A 21,526-nucleotide genomic window follows, 5' to 3' on the forward strand; every position below is an offset into this window, starting at 1 on the left:
TCCTTAAAGATTTACATGCTCAGATAGAAGCCATGTCCTCAGCAACTTTGTCATAGAAACAATATCTTATCTCCTAGTTCTTGGTACTTCCTGGTGGAAAACATTGTTAGTCTTTGTCTTTGCCATCATACTCATTGGCATATTCCTGTGCTATGGCATTTATTGCTGCATCAATATGGTTCCAGTACTAATGAATTCTTGTTTCTCTTATAGACCATCCATCACTCAAATGGCCCTCCAGCCTATTACTTCTCAATCAGACTTCTATCATGGACCACTCGATAGACCCGATTTTTAAAGGGGGACTCCAAACTGCTTGCCCCACACCGTCCCTTTTCAGCCTGAAGAAGCCAGAAAGATCTTCTTCACCCCCCTTCCTTACAGCAGTAAGGAGTTCCCAAATTAGAGGGGGGAATGAAGCCAGATTTAAAGTTAGGTAGTCAGTGTAGTTAGATAAATCGGGTCTAATGCCGAGTGAAATCTAAAATGGAGGCCATGCTGGCAATGATTCCGGGAAACGCAGGACAACTCAAGGAATGTTAATGAAGTCCCTAAAAGGCCCTAGGCCAAAGCCCACCTCAAAGAAATGTTAATGAACAGCCCCCAGCAAAAAGGTGCTGACTCAAGTCCTTATTGACCAGATTACTTCTTTGGCCCACCTGTGTCCCACCCCTCGGTCCTTCCCACCTACATTCCATCACTGAAAGAACTATAAAAAGGGGAGACAACATCCCTTCCACAGATTCCACCTCTTGGGTCCCCTTCTTCCTCCAGGAGAAGTCTTTTCTGCTGTCCTTTAATAAACTTCTAATTTCTACTCTGAAAAAAAAAAAAATCTTAAAACAGTCTTAAAGCAGAATATGTAAAGAACTTCAATAAAACTAACCCAAAATAAGAATGGATGAAAGATAAACAGAAACTTTATATAAGTGAATATCCAAATAGTCAATAGAGTATTTAAAATGCACAACTTCATTATTAAGAAGGGAATTTCTTATCAAAACTATATTAAATATTAAATACTAAAATACCACTGTACACATCAGAATGGCAAAAATTTGAAAGAATAAAACCAAATGCTTACAATATAAATAGATACTAGAATTTTCATACATTGCTGACATAAATTGACACTTTTAAAAAATTTTAATTTTTAAAAAATGATAATCGATTTTTTACAAGTGTTGGCATAGGCATCTGCAGTGTTGACTTCAACCTCCACTCCTGGCTAAATACTGATGGAGTTTTTTATTTTTTTTTATTTTTTTTTTTTAACCAATCTCAGAAGTCCTGTGCAAGTCAATGAGTCACTTGAGGATTCTCATGTGGAAGTGATCCCATGACTTGGAACACACCACAAGGCATTTCTTGCAGCCCTTCTTAATCTTGGTAGGCGTGCAAACAGATGCTTTCATTTTGAGATTCTTTTCCTTTGTGCCTCTGATGAAGTGAGCACACACTTTCTCCAGCAATTTCACATTACAAGTGGTGAGGGTAATTCTAGTTCTCTGACTTGCTACCTCAGGTTGCAGGGGTGTCTTTCCAGTATTTTTAAATGCCATGGCTGTGCTGCAGCCTCCTGATGGATTTATTCCTTGGCAAGAGAGAATAGCCGTGAGTGTGCAGCATAAGCAAACTGAATGGTGTTCTGTAGCACCACACCCACATCACTCTCTAAAAACCAAACTAAAACAAAAAACAAAAGCTGCTCACACATTTTAAAAACTGTTTGGTATTCTTTACTGATCTTGAAAATAAGTGTATGCTACAACTTAGCCATTTTGACTCCTAGTGTATACCTAATGGTATGTAAGAGCAAAAAATATGCAAAAATTGTTTGTTACAGCATTATTTAATGTCTCCCCAAGCTTAAAATAAAGTGTTCATCAATGGTAAAATGAATAATATAATATCCATTGTGATCATATAGTAGGAAATTTGTGCAACAATGAAAATGAGCCAAGTTCCCAGGTAGTAATGTGGATAAATCTCACAAACAGATTAGTTAGTGAAGGATATCTGGCACAAAACACAAACACTTTATCATTCCAAGCAAAATCTAATCTATGGTGTTAATTTGCCTATTTGGAAGAAAGAGGGTATAGTGCTTATGAAGAGGCATGTGATGCGGGGAGAAACGTGGGGTTGTGGATAATATTCTACAACTTCACCTGGATGATGGTTACAGGAGTGTGTTTGCTTCCTGACAAATTAAACTGAGCTGTTTACATGCAATATGTGTATTGTTTTTAGTATATCTGTTATATTTCCTTTTTTAAAGTAAAAAGAAAAAAAAAGGATTAACCACATGTTTTGTAGCTTTCTGACTCACTGAGAGTCATTCTTTCTTTAGTCTAGTATAAATAGAGGTTTCCCCTAAAGATATGTACATCTTAGTACCCAGAACCTGTGAATATGTTCTATGGCAAAATGTCTTTGCAGATGTCTTTAAGTAATTAAGATTCTCCTGGGTTATCCATGGGCCCAATGTAAATTCCAGATCCTCATGAGAAGGAGACAGCAGGGTCAGAGTTAGTGAAGCAGCGTGGGAACAACTTGGCGCCATAGCTGGCGCTAAAGATGGCAGAGGTCATGAGTCTAGGAATGCAGGCAGTTTCTAGAAGTGGAAAAGACAAGAAAATGGATTTTCCCCTAGTGAAACCAGAGGGAATGAAGTCCTGCCATACCTTGTTTTCAGTTAGATAAGACCTAATTTTGGACTTTAGCCTCCAGAACTGGAAGATAAATTTGTTGTTTGAAACCATGTTGGTGAGTTTGTTGCTACATGAAGAGGAAGCTATCAGTGAGCCACACATTGTAATTGTGGAAGTGTATGTCACATGATTACTCTATTTATGTGTATGGAATGAATGGTGACAGTCCCCAAATGACGGAATCCTAATTTTGATGAAGTGATGTTATACATCAGTGTCCCTCTGTGAGAATTCAGTAACGGTATCAGCTGCCACCACAAGGCAGTTGCCTTCCAGTCCCTCTCTTTCTCTGATCTTCAGATTTCGGAGGCCTGGAGTTGAAGAAGACAGAGCACAGTCTTTGTATTCATCAGACAAAGCAAACTGAGGACAAGGATGTGGATAAAGATGGCATGATTAGTGTTTCTCCATAGTCCATCTGAGGAATTCATTTGTCTGAAAGGTGAAAAGAACTTTTAAAAAAATATTTAGTTTTTAGTTTTTTAGGTGGACACTATCTTTATTTTTTATTTTTATGTGGTGCTGAGAATCAAATCCAGTGCCTCACGCATGCTAGGCGAGCGCGCTACCACTTGAGCCACATCCCCAGCCCTTGAAAATAATTTTTTACAGAAATAGAGAATAATAGAATTGAAATAATATTAGTCATTTGACATCTAAAATGGGTTTTGCTGTGTATCAACTTTAGGTTGCAGTTACAGAAATATAGCACATCCTGGTCAGGTGGAGAAAATCCTGGATTTCTCTTTACAATAATTTCCTAAGTTTTTAAGTGGCATGGATGTTGAAATGAAATCCAACTGGCTGCCACTGGCCTAGCATGACAGGGTGACTTGAACCAAACATAGGTGGTACAGACTGCTGAACCAATGTGAGGGATGGAGAATGTAGGAGTAAAGCCAGAATTCTGGAGCCGGCAGAATCCTTGGAACAGTGAGATCAGCTGAGAGACATTGTGTCTGTTAAGAGCTACATTAGCTAGCCAATTCAGCAGTGATGTCTCGCAGAATATACACAAAGAGCTCTGTTCCAAGCTCCAGATGGTGACAATGCTATAAAATAAGCCAGCAGAAGACTAGGTCCTTTCTCAATGCCAGAAAAATGTTTACATAAGACACAGCCTTCCAGAAAACATTAAGAAAAGAAGCAGGAAAAAAAGTGAACTTTGCTTGATTAAGCACTGTTATCCAATAGAAACTAAAAACTTCTTATTTAAATAGTCAGGTTGGGTTAATTTTGAAGTTTGAAACTTATTCTTTTCCCTCATGCTACCAATGGAAAAGGACCTGTGAGATGTATCAGATTAGAGTCTGTAATAAAGAGAGTAAAATATTTATGTACATCATCTGAAGTGTAGTGTAAGCCTTCTGCAAATTTGTTGAGATTTCTCCTTGAATAAGTTTTGAGAAAGAAAAGAGTGGATCAAAGAACTGCCTATCAACTTTTCCTTTCTCTTCCTGTCTCCTCTCTTTTCTTTCCCTATTCCCTGATTTTTCATTGAGTGAGGGAATTTGGAGGGAATTTGAACTTGCATCCATAGCCCTCTTCTCTTTTTTTTAGAAGAAGTTATCCAGACAAGAAAATTTCCCATGAAGTGTGAAGTTACTGCAGGTTCATTAAAATCAAAGCCTTGTAGTACATACAGGACATATATGAAAACAAAATCTGGCCCTGGCCTGTACACAGGGAACAAAGGCAATAGGCATTTATATTAATTGTTGCTATGCATATTATCATTGAAGAAGAAGTTGGTGAAGTACTTTTGTTAATTTTCCTAGACACATGTCTGTTGACATCCCTGACCTTCAATCAATTCTCCTTTCAATTGTTTCCCAGTATTTGCAACTTAAATTGTAAGGTCACTACTCACATTTTATTGTGTCCGATGTATATTCTTTCAATCAGGTTTTGTACCTCTTTGGAAGAATATCTATGTCTAGTTCATTCTATAAAGTTCTATGTCCTTGAAATAGTCTCGATATGTCACCAACATTGAGTAAGATTCAGTGTCATATTCATGCTGTTCCAAAATGTATATTCAAAGACGCTAACAATTATAACACTATTTATAGTAGTGAAAAATTTTGAACTTCCCTAGCCTAGGATAGGACCCTGAATGATTACATTCAAAGGAATCTTATGTAGGTATTCAAATTAATTATTTAAATACACCAATATTTGCTGACATAAAAATATCCATAATATCTATGTGATAGGAGATTAAAGGAGTGTGTATACTATACATTCTCCTGTGTGCAAAACGATGCATATTTTACTTTGTGTCCACATGCCTGGTGGCAGGAGTGGTTGTGAAAATATTCATGGAAGATGATATTTGTAATTATATTATTTTTCCAAATTTTGAAGTTTTGTCCAAAATTCATTATTTATTTAAAATACAGTTATGAAATTTTTATCAACTTTTGATTTTTTTCTCTAAACAAAATTATTTAGGGGTTCATTGCATAGTGGATCTCTTTTGGAGCAATGTAAAGGTTTCAGATACATTTGGCAATGTCTGGAAACATTTTTGGTGCCCTTTCTGCTGAGATAGGTAAAGGCATCCAGTGGTGAATCATAGAGTTGTAGCTAAGCATACTGTAAGACACTGCACATTCCCTCTCAACAAAGAGTTTTCTGACTCTAAATGTTAATATTGCTTAGTTGAGATACATTGGGAGTCTTTAACCTCATTAGGCACATTATCACCACTTGATGGTGGTGAAGTGCCTTCAAATTTCATGTATCTTCAACCACAAGTCAGATGATTGAAATGAGTATCAAGGCAGGAATGTATTGGGATAAACTTTGTAGATTTAACTTGGTGGATAGAAGGGAAGAATCTGTACTTGCACCCATGGGTGTCTCTCAATTCCATAGGATGATGAAACTTTAAATTTTCCAGGAAGAATTACAACCTGGAGCACAAAGGACCATGGTACCTTCCTTCTTTTGGTTCAGTATGTTTTCTCTATTTCACTCCAAGGAATGATTTTGCAAGACCTAGGGTTCTTTCCTTGACCCCCAAATGTAAGGAAAATTAAAAGAGACACAGAGACAAGATGCAGAGGCAGGAAAGATGGCAGAATGGCAAGATGGCCAAGATACCAGCTTTATTTATATTAATATGTTACATTAGGTCACTGGTATCAGTAGTACATTATTCTTCATTGTGTCATTAGAAAGGTTACAGAGTTAGCAACATTATGCAGCTTATTCCTCAGTTACATAATATAGTTGCAATGTGCATTGTGAGGAGCTTTGTGTAGCTCTCAAGAAAATCCATTGTTTAAAGTTAACTGTTATGTGGGCAGGTTCAGGCTCAGCAGAGCTTGGTGAAACAGGAGCTGTGCGCCTGAAATCATGTTTGAGGCTGATAAGACTCTAACACAGAGCCTCCTCATGCAGGGTATTGCTACAGCAGGTAGGCATTCTGTGTTTTTGCACAGAGGTTTTCCTAGCAGCCACACATTCTGTGTTTTTGCACAGATCCTTCCTACTCACTAAGCATGCCACAGTCATGAACCATCAGCGACCTCAATCCCAAACACAGAACCCTTACACCGCTCTCCAACTACCGATTCGAAGGCCAAATGGAAAAATATCTATTCTTCTTCTCCTCGTTAGTTTTCCTCTTTTTTAAAAAAAAATTATCAGTTTTCTATTTATTAATTATTACTGACTAATGAGTGGCTCATCTAGCAACTGTCTCATGCTTCTCTTTGCTCTTCGATTTCCTGTCTGCTAGTCTATTCTGAAAGGCCTTCATCCTCTCTGCTGCTCTCTTCATACTGGTTTTGGGAACAGAATATTATGTAGCACTTATTTTCTTTTTTTCAGTTTCTTTCTTATTCACAAACCCATTGTTCAAATCCATCTGCACTCAGCAATCTGTACCAAGGCCTTGAATAATGCCACAGTTTTGTTTTTCCAGAAGCAGATGTTGAAACAGCGTGAAAGATATTTCTTAGTGGTAAACACTTATGAAAGAAGGGGGAGTAATAGGATTTGGCAGTGGGAGAAATTGAACTGTGGTGCAGGCCTCAGGATGCTTCCAGGACAAGGCAGAAACTCTGGAGTGAGTGGAGCCCATCAGAGCATCCTGTGTCAGGCCAACATGGCAGGGCCTCTGTGTCTCACTCAATCATGGATGCAAGTTGCTCAGGAGAGCCTGACCCCAGGGGAAAGGCTCTCTTCAATTGAGGCAGATATGACAACTGATGAGTGGCTGCTTCCTTTACTCCCCTCATGTGGGCAGCAAACTCTTCCTTGAAGAAGGATCTGAGTGGTGCACTTATGTTCCCCCACAGTGGAGATAATGGAAATTACAGGGTAAAGTAACAGATATACCTGATACTTTTCTTTGTTCAAAGGAGAAGAACCAAAGATATTTAACAATTAGGACTGTTGTTTCTAGGAGAACATGATCAGGTTCACATTTTTTCCCCAATTTATGTAAATCCCTTGCATTGCCTTAAAAATAATGACATTGGAGGTGATTGGCTATTGTCAAAAGAACCTTATAATGCTCTTACTCAGCCTTTCTTCCTTCTGTTCCTCATACATTTTTTCTTTATGGTTTTTATTATATTTTTTAATATTCTATTTAGATAAAATATAGAGAAAACAGTCAGACAAACATATTTATAAACATTACTTGGCTCAAATATGAATGTTGGATCTGCATCTTCAGGAAGTTGCAACTGAGCCTTGAGTGGAGATCTCACTGCATTTCATTGCAGTAATAATAGTGGCACAATGACTTCTATTAACATGATTTTGTTCCCTGGTACTACAACCAGCTAACACGGGAACATATACCAAGAGCCAGGCATACATATTATATCCAAGTCATCTTCACACCTTTATGAGATAGCAGAATTTTATAGAAGAAGCACATGAAGCAGACACATGCTGACTTATCCCAGGGCAGATAGCTAGCAAAGTGATGGGGTCTTTATTTACATACACATCTAAGCAGTCTTGATGCTAAGTTCCTGCTCTTAACTACAGTAGCAAGCTGGCATTCCCTAATAGTTAACACTTGACTTAAATCCACTAATTCCCTTCTTCATCTTGAATCCCACCTCTTCTTGTTTCCTCTCTCCATTATTCATTTTTTTACAGGAATAACTTCTAAAACAAATTGTGTGCATGCAAATTTATTTCTCAGGAATGAGAAACCTAAGATCTATCTAAGGCATGGGGAACCTGAGATCTATTTCACACTGACAAAAAACATTACAAAATTGACTTGGTTGCATTTGGTTAATTTGTGTTTCAAATACATATAGCTATTAATAAAGTACTGAAGAACTTTGATATTCTGAACTGCATTTTGAGTTATTAAGTATTAATTAGACATTTTATTTTATTTTATTTTTTGAAAGATCAAGTCTCTGACCTCTTCAGCACTAATTAGACATTTTAAAGACTATATTATCAAGTGTGACTTCCCAAGGAGGCCATGTTGAATACTATTGTTAATGAACTTCCAGTGAGACTACTTCATCTATTGGTGTGCTTCTAGTAAAATTTTATTCAAAAGCAAATGAAGAAGGAACCTGGGATAGACAGCATGACATAACAACTGACACTTACAGTGTACTTACTCCATGTGTAGCAATGTCCTCCATGCCTTGTAAGTAGCCATTCATTTATTAATGAGAATCCTATCATTGCAGTGTTAGGATGCCTGAAGACACAGGGGCTAAATTACAAGTCCAAGTTCACACAGATACCAATACTACAATGATAGCACTATTGGTTTTCCTCACAAACATATGATATAGTATAATACAAAACAATATAATGTAACTTAATACTCTTTATTGCCCTCTAAACTCATATACAACAATAATAAAGGTTTGAATAGCTTGTTTAGAATTTATTGAATGTTGGAATTGAGAGAATAACCATTCTCTCAATGTAAAAATAAAGGTAAGAATAAAATGACAATTATGCATTTCACAAGTCTATCTGCAGTGTTCCAATGAAAGCACCCCCAAATTTAAACAGGTCAATTTTTAGACATACCACATTCTGTAGATGTTATTGGGTTCATAACTGTCTCTAAGAAAAAGAGATCTCCTGAAAAAATCTTGAAGCAGTTTTCCATTGCATTTTATGTAAATCATTTTTTATTCAGTTTATTTTTAATTTTTATTGACAGATAATAAATGTACATAATATGGGGTACAATTTGATGCTTTTATACATGTATAGATTGAGGAATAAGCAAATTAGGCAAATTAACATATCCATAACTTTATATACTTATCTATTTTTTGGGGGTTATGACACTTAAAATTCACTGTTTGCAATTTTGTATTGTGTAATTCATTAAGCATGATTATTTTAATTCTACTTTATTTTAAGATTACATTTGGAGAAAATAAAACACAGACTGAGAAAAGAGCACTACAAACACTTATGCAACTCATACTTGGATTAAAATAGAAAGCTTGGACTTGCTTCTTACAAGTGAGCAGACTATAAACACAACCACATTTCAGTAAGATAGCAATAGTACTAATGATAATAATTAGCATAATTACTAGTCACCTGGTTTTATAGATCACCAGAATTTTTCCTCTTCTTTAACTGAAACTTTCCCTTTTGACCAAACTTTGCCCTATCCCCCACCCTGTCCTCAGTCTCTGGTAACCTGCATTCTACTCTCTATTTCTATGAGTTCTCATTTTTGGAGTCCACGTATAAGTGAATAACTTACATCCTGTCATGAATTTCCATACTCTCCTAGGTCCATTACCATCCTTGCCCCATCTCTTTTGGCCTTGTGATTCCTTTACCACACTACTTGGCACCTTTGCCTTAATGACTGGAACATCTGAAATCTGCTCATGTGGTGACCCCCAATTCCTTTTTCTCTGCTCCTCACCTCAGTGACTGAGGCTCATTCTGCTACCCATGAGAACCCTACCCCTACTAACCTTGCACCTATTTTCAACTCTAATTTTGTGACCTTCAATCAGACCCAGTGCTCTACATCTTGATGTTCTCATCCCCACTGACTCCTCTCCCCTGCTCCACTGTTCCTGAGGTCTCTTCCCTAATGAGACCCAAAATACTAACACTATTATCTCTCCCATTTCTGGCACCAACTTGATTATTTTCCCTAATTGTATCATAGAAAACACCATCTCTACATAGTCATCTTCTTTTATTCTAATTTACCTCTTCCCAATATTTTTGTCATCTCTCTAGTTTTTCCTTGGGATCTCATGTAAGAATCACACTGTTAACATACCTGAGGAATTTATTAGAGGCCTTTTTACTTTTGCAAAATATTTTTGGCTTTAAAATCAAAAGTAATATATGAGACTTATTAGTTGAAGGCTATATTGATTCATTCAATATAAAAAGCATTCAGCTAATACAAGGGGGAGAAATGAATTGCAGTAGAGCGGGTAGAGAGAGAAGAGGGGAGGGGAGGGGGGATAGTAGAGGATAGGAAAGGCAGCAGAATACAACAGACACTAGTATGGCAATATGTAAATCAATGGATGTGTAACTGATGTGATTCTGCAATCTGTATACAGGGTAAAAATGGGAGTTCATAACCCACTTGAATCAAAGTGTGAAATACGATATATCAAGAACTATGTAATGTTTTGAACAACCAACAATAAAAAAAAATAAATAAAAGCATTCAGCTAATGTCAATTGAACATTAAGCCTTTTCAAAGCTTGCAGTGATGAGTGTGACAGGCACCATGCTGTGCAGAGCTTCTGTTCCTAATACTATATCAGGTTGATCTCATTAAGAGATCCCCCCAACTCTCACCAAGACTATTTTTTCAGAAAAAAAAATCATTCTGTTCAAGAACACCTATATCCTTCACAATTTTTTCAAGGTTTCTGATACCTTTAATCCCAGCAACCTGAGAGCCTGAGGCAGGAGGCTTACAGGTTGCATCTTAATGAAACTCCATCTCCGAAATTAAAAAAAAAAAAATGCTGTAGTTGAGTAAAAATGTGCTTCCTGACATGTGTAATGCCAGGGTTTAATCCACAGCACTACAACAAAAACAAACAGAAAACTTATGGAGATTCTAGTCAGTAGATCTGAAACTGATAATATATTTGTAGTCCTGTGGTGGACAAAGGTGATGGAGTCAGCATTCCTATCTCCCATTTCTGAAGATCTATGTTGTTTAACTACTGTGGCTTTGGTTGTGTCTTTTCACTGTCCATAGATAGGTAGAGCCTGTATCAGTAAATGGAAACCAAAGGGTATCTTTATGTCTAAAATGAGGACATTTTCTTCTTGCATCAGCATTATTTTAAATCATCAGCTTTGAGAACTGAGCATAAGGTATAGGTTTGTAGAAGGGTGATTCCCCTAGCACGGAAAAAGTATAAGGAAGCAAAAATATGTCTCATTGTAGATAAGCACTCCTCTGCATTTTATACATGAAATATATATTTATATATGAAATATAAATTTTTATTAAAATGTGAGAACCCAATTAAGATTAATTAATAATTATGAAATTTTTATAAAAAGTAGATATTTTTTCATTTTTTTTTTCTTTAGGGGATGGTGTTTATAATCATTAATGGCTTTATCTAATTTGACCTTGTCCACAGACTTGATGGGTAGGGTCCCATTTACATGGTTATCATTACACTTGTTTCAGGAGGTAATCTCAGGCAGATAACACCAGCTTTGAAGATCTAAACTTTGTGAATAACTCAACTTTTTGTAGCATGACAAAGAAGTTCCAAGAAACCAGAAAGAAGAGAATGTTGATTAAATGAAGCAATTATTTAACTTCTATTTCCTATGTTTGCCTGATAATGTTTCCTGACTTGATGAAGACTTTATCTTTGTCAAGTCTCTGGTTTGTTCTCTGCTAGAATAAAATATCCCTATAAAACACTATACATGGGAATCATGAAGTTTCCATGAATCTTTTGTGTTTAAGGGTGAGTAAATTTTCTTCATGGATTGAATGATTGAAAAAATTCAGTGAAATAGAGAAAGTTTATTTGTCGTTGCTTGTCAAGACTTGTATATTAGTTCAACAGCCATGCAGTTACTGTAGAGAAATTTGTAGTATCATGAAATGACTTAAAATTTTCCGTGTGAAGATGATTTTTTTCTGAGGTATTACATATTTTAAAATATGTAGAGCAATATTTCAAAATAGGAACTAGATATTTGGATTTTGTCATATGCTCCTATTTTAGTAATTTCTTTCTAATCCAAATGGAATTGAGGCAGAGAGATATCAAGTATTTTTCCAGGAATTCTTAAATTCTTGAATTGATATTTAATCACTTTTTAAACATTTCCTTTACAAAGTGGAATATATAAAGCTCTAGTTGTAAGGAGGATATGTTTTGAGGTTGCTTGGTACTGTGACTTTGTACAGATGCTAAGGTATTTATGTGGTCATTGAAGATTATTTTTTCAAGTCATTAAGCACTTCCTGCTTTGTGATTTTGCCCCATTCATAGGGCATTTGACCTTTATCTATAAATTTTAGTTGATATTTTTCTTCCAATTTTGTTCTGAAGTGACAGACAAACCATTTCCAGTATGGCTGGGTGGATGAATCTGGGGTGATGCTCCATGTGGCATAATCCCCTCCTGCCTCCCGATAGTTCTTATATGGGATCATCCAATCATCTCTCAAAACAAGCAAATTATTACTTGCTACTAAACTAGTACAACAATCAATGACAAAGTGGTCTGTTCTATACCAATTGACTCCACGGACAGCCTGAGGACGATGAAATGGAACACTGTGGTCTCCTTCATGTTCAGGAATTGTGTTTGTACAAATTGCTTTACAGAAGGGACACTGTTTCCAACATCCACAGAGATGTTCAGAGAGGATTTTCTCGATTTCAGGAACCATTTCTTCTATAGGCATACTTGACAAGTTCTGTTCCACCTTCTTCATTGCAGGATCCAAACCTGCACTCATGGCTTCTTTGAGAAAATCCATATCTTTTATCTCTTGGTGCTCAATGTTTATCAAGTCTCTTCGTGGGAAAATCAAGTTGTTCCCCAGGTGATCACAGAACAAATCCAGCCACCCAGATGCAGTGCTGCTTCTGTCTTTAGCTACTGCTGTGGATTCATGAATGGCAGAGAGGATAGTATTCTTGATGTCATCAAGACTTGTTTTGAATAAAGTCTTTATTTTTTTATCTCTGTTGTCTGAACAGTACTTTTTGGTATAGTTCTCAATGTAACTCCTACAAAATGATTTTGGATTGTAAATGTATTGCCAATAATTTTCAAAATTTTCTTCTTCTGCTAGAGAGATGAGAATGTGTTTCTCCAGGTTAGATCTGTTTCCATTGAATGCAGGGCAGGAGGCTCTTATCTCCCCAGCTATTCTAGGGACCATTTTCCCCTGGATGGTAGCAGAGACAGCAGGAGTGAGCTTTTGCCACAGAAAATCAACAAAACATGTGATGGAGGTTGCACCTTGGCAGGAGATCTTGAAACTCATGAAAAAATCATCTTTCTTTTGTTCTAGATATTTTACAGGATCATTTGCTCTCCTAAATGCCCTATGCCTTTCCTTAAAATGCTTTGTTGCCTTTTGAAATAAATATGAAGATAATTCAATGTTGTATTCGCTCGTAAATATATATCTATTCTTAGTGTGTTCAGATTTCCCTTCCTCTTCTATTATTCTCAGGATTTGATGGAAGTCACTTTGATCATAATCACGTTGTTGATTCGTAATATTTTCAATATATTCATTAAATCTTGAAAAAATACGATCAGTAGTCATATCAATGGACACTTTATCACAGGCCTCTAAACTCTTTGTGAGAAAGAAATATTCCTTACACATCTTGACATGTTTTCCAAAATCTAGCTGAAAATTCTTTCCAATATTTCTCTTTAGTTTTTCTACTATGTTTTTCTCTTTTCTGAAATAATCCAAAAGGATGTTTTCAGCATGCACATCAATTTTAGGCTCTGTGGCTTGAGGGAGATTTGAGGATACTTCACAAACCCATTTTCCCCAAAGTTGACTGAATTTCTCATATAACTCTTCATCACTCAACTTTTTACCTTTTACTCTTAAAGCCAAGTTTTGGCTCTTCTTAAATAATTCATTTTCATATACAGTCTTTTTCTGTTCTAGTTGTTCTTGATTTTGTTTGAGATGAATAAGTTCATGGGCTTTTCTCTTGGTGTCTGAAATAAGTGACTCTTTAAGGATTAGTAGCTTATTTTCAAAATAGGCTTTCCATTGGACAAGTATCTCTCTCTCTGGGTCTTCAGTAAAATATTTTTCAAGTGCTTGCTTGATTGTTTCATATTTCTCTGTAACTGGACACTCAATTATGCTTGATGTGAGTGTCAGAATTTTTCTATTTTGAATCTGATTGTGAAGCTGGTTCTGCAAGTCCAACATATGGCTCCTGAGCTCCCAGGTCCAGTGGTTATACATGGTTTCCAGTTTGCTCATGGCCATGACCTCTCGGGTGTTTCTGAAACTGAAAATGAAGTTCTCACTTACCAGGGCTCTCCACAAATCTTGAACTCTGAATTTCACATCTGATATCTTCATGATGCTTCCCCTGGATTCCTGTTTGGCAGTTAAAAGAATTGTACTTTTCAGTTCCTGGACATTGTGGCTATAGCGAGGATTGGGAGGGGCCATGGGGGGATTGCCATCCCAGAGGTGAGCAAAGTAGTACACGTGAGTATTGACATCAAACTTGATGACATCACTGAAGTGAGTGACATCTGAGCACTCTTCTTGTTTAGCAGCCAGTGCTGCCATTTCATCTAGCCTCTGCTCTAACCGCCTTCGTCCTTCTGTAGTTTGGTCTTTAGCTGTAACTTCTCCTACATTCTGATGGACAAATATGCACCTGGGGGAAATTTTCACTTGTTTCATCCTCAGAAAGGCTTGGACTACTATCTGTAGGATATCCTGCATTTCTGATGGATTCTCCCCAAATATATTGATCAGAGTCAAGTTTGCAAGCCCAATGACAAAGGTGGCTAACTCGTTGTCCCAGTTCTGGGATTTGTTGCTGAGTTCTGGGGCCCGAAGTCCTTCTGTGTCTACAACTAGCACAAAGTCAAAGCCAAGTTCCTCTCTGGATGTCTTGTCTACCTTTAGGAGCTGCATGTAGGCCCCCTTAGTACACCTGCCTGCACTTACACTGAACTGCAGCCCAAAAAGAGCATTTAGTAGGGTGGACTTCCCAGAGCTCTGCAGGCCAAGCACAGAGAGGACAAAGAGACGTTTGTCTCCAAGTTTCTTAGAGAGCTTGTCAAAAACAGCTGCCACCCACTTTAGGGGCACATAGGAAGCATCTCCATCCATCAGCTCTATGGGGACACCAGCTATCATCAGGTCTGCAGCAATTTGGGGAAGGAAGAGAAAAACTATATCATTTGTGGAGGAAGTTTCTTCCAGAGCTTCATAGATCTGGCCAACCTCTCTGAGAAACTGCTCAATTCCTAAGGTATAGTCACTAATCTTCTTTTGGCAGAGTTCCAAAGAGTTGCTGCTTTGGGAGCTTTGCTTTTCTGTTTTCACAATTGACCACAAATGAATTAGTTTTTCATGTAGGTTCTCCAAATGCTCTTCAGTCAACCTATCTAAAAACACACTCATCCATTGCAAGAAGTAGAGTGTGGTGTGAGTTTCTGAATAGCTGTAGAGAATTTGAAGCACAGAGAACATTACATCATTGAGAGGAAAAGCTCTTTGCACCTGTTGTTGCCGAATTATTTGTTTATGTGTCTCAAGCTCACTCTTGTGTTGTTCAATGCTTCGATTTCCCTTCTCTCTCAGATGATAAAGTTCTTTGTCCTTCCTACACCAAAGTTGCCACAGTTGTCCCTGAAGCGGTAGGAAGGTTTCCTTCACCTTAGATAACTCTGTTCCTCTTAAAAGAGCCATTATAATCTGTGCCTTTTCTTTGCCCTCCTTACAGTCTCTCTGGTCTTCATCAATAAGAAATCCTTGCTGGCGAGCAATTTGAGAACAGTCCTCTAGGCTGAGAGCTGTGTCAGAGAGCTCTAGCAAACGTCTGATGGTAGTTGTGAGCTCCTCTGTCAATTCTGCCTCATTTCTATTCCTCAGGCCAATTTTCACTCTTCTACCAGAACTACTGGGTTTGGATTTTTCTTTGTCATCTAGCAAACAGATCAATGATCTTGATGACTGACATAGGTCACGGACAATTTTTTGGTTTTGTTTGTTGTCATCAGAAGCTGACATGAGGACCACAATGAGAGAAGAGACCTCCTGCAGGAAAGTGAGCTGCCTTTTATGTTCCTTTGCATCTCCATGAAGATTCATGAAGGTCACACAGTTGTCAAACCTGTCCTCCACTTCCCCTCCAGGCCAAAACCAGCAGATTTCTACCACACCTCCCATCAAGAGGCAGTCCTTGCTGCTTTCTCTGCAGTGTCGGTGAAAAAAGACATTATGTTTACGTTCACTGAGAAGACAGTTCATGATCTGAGATTTGGAAGCAGACAGGCCATTGCCCACTCTAATGAAGGACACAATGGGGGTGGAGACACAACACATCTGCTGACACTTATGACTGTTCTTTCCATGTGGTGATTTCTTTTCTTGCTGCCAACTTCTCCTAACTTTTCTGAGAGACCAGAGAGAGAATTCGATTTGAGAAGTGCAAGGATTTGGCACCAGGAGAGGCAGGGCAAATTGACAAGTAGAAAGTTTGGTCAAAATATATTGTCTGGCAAAATCATCTGCACAGTGAAAAATGGTCATCTGGATATCCATGGGGTGAATGTGGGGCCTTGACTCAGTAGTCAAAGGATCAGTGAGAGTATCACTATCTTCAACAAAGTCTTCATATGGATCAAAACCCTCATATTCCTGATTGGAGGCACTTGGAGAAACCTTAGATTCTATATTTCCATAGTCTTTAAAGACAAGGTATCTCAGTCCATAATCCAGCAACATTAGCTTCTGAAGGAAATAAAAGGGAAGTTCCTTTTCAGAATTGGGCTGGGTGTTGTAAAGAGAAGTCTTGTAGATCAGATGAAATTTAGCTTTACTCATTTTTTTAGGGTAGTAATGTTGTAGGCCTAGACGCTGGAGTAAGTCTAGGAAGGCTTCATTTTCTATTACTTCATTTGTGTTATTTTCATTAATATCTGGTTCACACGGCCATTTCTTTTCATGGAAAAGATTTAGTAGTTCTCTTTCAACGTCATCCCTTTTCAAAGAAGAGATGGTGGCTTCATAATCTCCATCAATGAGTAATCTCAAGTTTCTTTCTATGTTTTCCCAATCATGATCTTCTTCAAATTTAGTGAGGACATGTACAACTTCTTTAGAAAATAGTTGTCCCATGTGTTTTATTATAAATTCCATGCGTTTTGTCTTCTCTTCTATAGATAGAGCTCTTAATTCAGCTGTGGCTGTCAGACCTGTGAGCACCAGGAATGCATGGGCCCTATAGCTGGAAATACTTTTGAGCTGCTGGTATTCATTAAAGGCAGTTTGTATTTCATCCAGTAGGAAGTTTAACTCACCAGGCCCCAGGAGAGGCTTAAAAATATTGCTTCCTACCTGATATCCTGCACCAGCTGCAATGGAAAGTAGCAAGAGCTGTATATCTGGCTGCTCTGTTGCTTGCAAGTGGCTCAAGAAGCTGTTGAGAGCCAAGCAGACCTCATATGTGGCCTTTCTTTGAGGTTCTTCTACTTTTTCTTGGATATTCACTTCCAAGAATTCTTCCTGTGTTTTTGTTAATTTTTTAATGAATTCAGAAAAATCAGAGATGTGGACTTGCTCTTGCTCTGAATCTGACTGTTTGATCCAGTGCATAATGGAGTGAGTCTGAGGAAAATTTTCCACTTTGTAGATGTGAGGATCTAGAAGGCTGCACAACTGAATTTTAATATAATTTGTTTTACAATTGGTAGACATTTTGCAAACATTGACGGTATTGACTAGAAAAGTCTGCAGATCCTTATCTATGAGGCATAGGTTAATCCAAGTGTCATTTCCTTTTGTTTTTTGACTCAGTGTTTGCTTAAAATTTATCAGCTTTTGAAGCTGTTCTTCAGGATCAGAGACTTCCCAGGACTTCACAGCATCTAAGAAAACTCTAACCTCTTGCCTAACACTCAGTATCTCCTCTCCTTCTTGGATCTGGGAAACAAGGCCAGTCAGAGTAGTGTAGTTGTCTTTCAGACACTTAGCTACCTTACATGGATCCTTAAAATCACTTCTGTGGCTGGAGAGGATAATGTCCCAAATAGGCACCAGCTGGAATCCCCGGTCAATGACACACCAGGTTTGATTGCTGGCAACAAGGCCAGCTTTCCATTGAGCAAGGTCATCTGCTTCTGGTGGTCCACCTGTCTTGGACACAGATAATTGGAATTTGGTTTGGAGGTTTTGAAAAGTCTTGTTCTGAATAGCTGCTTTTGAATGTGAGTCTGACACATTCATACCTGCAGCAACATTCATTCCAAAACCATGGTAGCCACCACTTATGTAAAAATCCAGGGCCTCTATTGCCTGCTGCTTTATATCAACTAGGTGATAATTTTGGAACCCCTTTGAGACAGCCTTCCACCAGTAGATTCCTCCCAGGTGCAGAGGGCCTTGGTTAGCATGAGAGCCAAACCTGTGGAAGAATCTTTCACTCCACTGTTTCAGCACCTGGGATTCCTGAGGGTCTGTAGTCTGATCCAGAAGGTCTTCAAGGCATTTCAATTCCTGAAGAGCAGCATGGGACAACTGGAGCTGATCAATGGGGAAGTGGCAGGATGCCATGGGAGTGTACCTGAACTTGGTTGAGCAGAAATAAGAGCACTCAGAATTTGTTAGGTGGGTTTGCTTGGATTCTGAATGTTTGCCTTTATCCAGTTCAGTTTCTAAACTAAATCCCCAACCTCCAACCTTGGCTGAAGTAGTTAAACTGAAGCCTAAATTCTCCATAGACTGGGTGAACATGACTTCTGCTTGAGAAGATGTAAATTCTTCAGATTTCATCAATGTGCCCTGCTGAGGGCCAAAGAGTGAGAACTCCTTGGGGACACTGAGTAGTTCCTCTCTCCTCTGTATCAGGTCCATGTGGTGGCAGGTTTTGTATATTCCCTGCAGGGCCAGCCCTCCAGATGCCCATCTTACCAGATCTCTATCTGGGAGGTTTGGCCTGTGGGATGGCGTCTGCTCCATGGGACTGAATTCTTTCTTTATGATTTCCATGACTTCCCTGAGGGGCTTTGGAGGCTTCAGCCTGTTCTCTTCAGGGATCTCCATGGCTTGCCTCAGCTCTGCTTCCTTTCTCTTCACTGCCTCTTCCTGTCTCTGTCTCCCTTCTGACAGCAAGTTCCTCAGCTCTTTCATTTCTTGTTCTGTCTGCTTCTCCTTTTTCCTCTCCACTGGTGACTCCTGTAACTCTGCAAGACTATTTGAGTGGGACAGGTCAAGCAGCTTCTCCAGGGCCCTTTTCTCCCATGGATATTGTATCTGGGATTTCAGCTTCTGGAGGTCTTTTCTTTTTAAATATTGTAATGACTGGGCACAGGTCACACCCAGGACTTCCTTCAGCTTGATCAACCAGTACTCAACTTCCAGTCCCACTTCTCTGAGCATCTCTGGAAGATCTTGCCTCCTTTTGCTTCTGAGGAGAGGCTCATCAGGGGTCTGCTTGCTTGTGTCCATGGCTGTGTGAAAAAAAGACATTCAGTTAGTGTTGACTGGGTCCTGAGATTAGGAAGTGTGAGCCACGTGATGAAAAGCATGAATGTATTAGGAAAGCTACTCTCAAAGTTCTTCTCAAGTCCTGCTTTACTTATATAAAATACATTTTTATCAAAACTTTTCTGTGTGTATTCTAGACATAATTGAGTGTACTGTCAAGATAGACTTTTTAAAAAATATGCTATGGTGAATTGCAAGTTAATAGCATGCTTTGGGCACTTACTACACAATCTCAATTGCATGGAAAGTATGAGGCTGAGGCACGGAGTTTTCCAATATCCATGTGTTTCAAAGCTCAATGCTTATTTTTGCAAATAGTGCAACACCACCATTTGGTTATCTTTCTTCTATATTTTTCCTTTTAATTGCTTCATTCCTATCACTGTCAGTTTGTCTTAAGTTATATAATGCTTATTTACTTTCTTGTAGTTTAAAATGAACTTCTAATCTAATTTACACCTCTAACTTCTATATTTCATCATCACCTAATTAATATTTCTATTCATTTTATGAATAATTATTTATATATAGATGTCATCCAATTCTATGAATATAGCTCACGATGATCTCCTCAATCCAGGATTTTATTAGTGTTTTGCAGCCAATGACACTGTAGTGCATATGCTTAGATGGAAGATGGGAAAAAAAGCCAGAAATCTTTGAAATGAAGGAAACAATAAATCCAATAAAAAACTCAATAGAAAGAATCACCACCAGACTAGATCACTTGGAAGAAGGAGCACCAGATAATGGAGACAAAATATACAATCTGGAAAATAAAGTGATCACACAGTGAAGATAGTAAGAAACCATGATCAGAACATCCAAGAATTATGGGACAGCATCAAAAGACCAAATATAAGAGTTACTGGGATAGAGGAAGGCACAGAGTTTCAAACCAAAAAATGCACAATCTTTTTAATGAGATAATATCAGAAAATTTCTCAAGCATGAAGAATGGATTGTAAAACCAAATACAAGAGGCCTACAGGACACCAAATGTACAAAATTACAACAGATCTACACCAAAGCCCATTATAATGAAAATGCCTAGCATACAGAATAAGGATAGATTCTTAAAAGCCATAGGAGATAGGAATCAGATCACATATAAGGGGAGACCAATTTGGGTCTCAGCAGATTTTTCAACCCAGACCTTCAAAGCCCGAATATCCTGAAACAACATATACTAATATCTGAAAAAAAATGGATGCCAACCAAGAATCTTATTTCCAGCAAAATTAAGCTTTTGTTTTGATGATGAAATAAAAACTTTCTATGATAAACAAAAGTTAAAAGAATTTACAACTAGAAAGCCTACACTACAGAACATTCTCAGCAAAATATTCCTCAAAGAGGAAATGGGAAACAATGATAAAAAATCAGCAGAGGGAGGGTTTACACTAAATAAAAATCTAATCAGAGGAGAAACCAAGTCACATTAAATACCAAAAGTAAACAAAAAATGGCTGGGAATACAAATCATGTCTCAATAATAACCCTGAATGTTAATGGCCTAAACTCACCAATCAAAAGATATAGATTATCAGATAAAAAAAAAAAAACAATATGCTGCCTCCAAGAGACTCATAGGAAAAGACAACCACAGACTGAAGGTGAAAGGTTGGGAAAAATCATACCACTCACATAAACTGCATAAAGAAGCAGGGGTTTCTATCCTCATATCAAATAAAGTAGTCTGAAAGCCAATAATAATCAAAAGGGATAAATATGGACATTACATACTGCTCAAGGGAACCATACACCAACAAGACAGAACAATCATAAATATATATGCCCCAAACAATGGTACAGCTATGTTCATCCAACAAATTCTACTCAAGTTCAAGAGTCAAATTGACCACAACACAATAATCTTGGGGAACTTTAATACACCTTTCTCACCACTGGAGATCTTTAAAACAAAAGTTGAATAAGAGCCGCCTCCTCCCCCTGCGCCAGCAAGGTAGACAGAACTGTGACCACCCACAGAGCAGGCCCAGCGGCCTGCTGAGGGGCAGAGCCGCCCCCCACCCCCCGCGCCTGCCAGGTAGGCGGAACTGTGACCACCGACAGAAAAGGCCCAGTGGCCCG

At 38.1% G+C, this 21,526-nt stretch overlaps 1 protein-coding gene across 8 annotated transcripts in view; it reads right to left on the minus strand.

Annotated features, from left to right (window-relative positions):
- Positions 1 to 1,227: 1,227 nt before the first annotated feature.
- Positions 1,228 to 21,526, minus strand: part of LOC107135616 (interferon-induced very large GTPase 1-like) — a 161,728-nt gene continuing 141,429 nt past the window's right edge. For 7 of the 8 annotated variants that reach the window (XM_048788266.1, XM_048788269.1, XM_048788263.1 and 4 more), the window contains one exon: positions 5,813 to 19,395. In XM_048788266.1, coding sequence (XP_048644223.1) covers positions 12,146 to 19,393 — 7,248 coding nt within the window. In that variant the 5' untranslated portion in view covers positions 19,394 to 19,395 and the 3' untranslated portion in view covers positions 5,813 to 12,145. Of the gene's footprint in view, positions 3,150 to 5,812; positions 19,396 to 21,526 lie in introns of those variants that run through there. The other variant, XR_007342303.1, reaches the window with a different exon arrangement.

Source organism: Marmota marmota, unplaced genomic scaffold (assembly GCF_001458135.2).
Source record: "Marmota marmota marmota unplaced genomic scaffold, marMar, whole genome shotgun sequence".
NCBI lineage: Eukaryota > Metazoa > Chordata > Mammalia > Rodentia > Sciuridae > Marmota > Marmota marmota.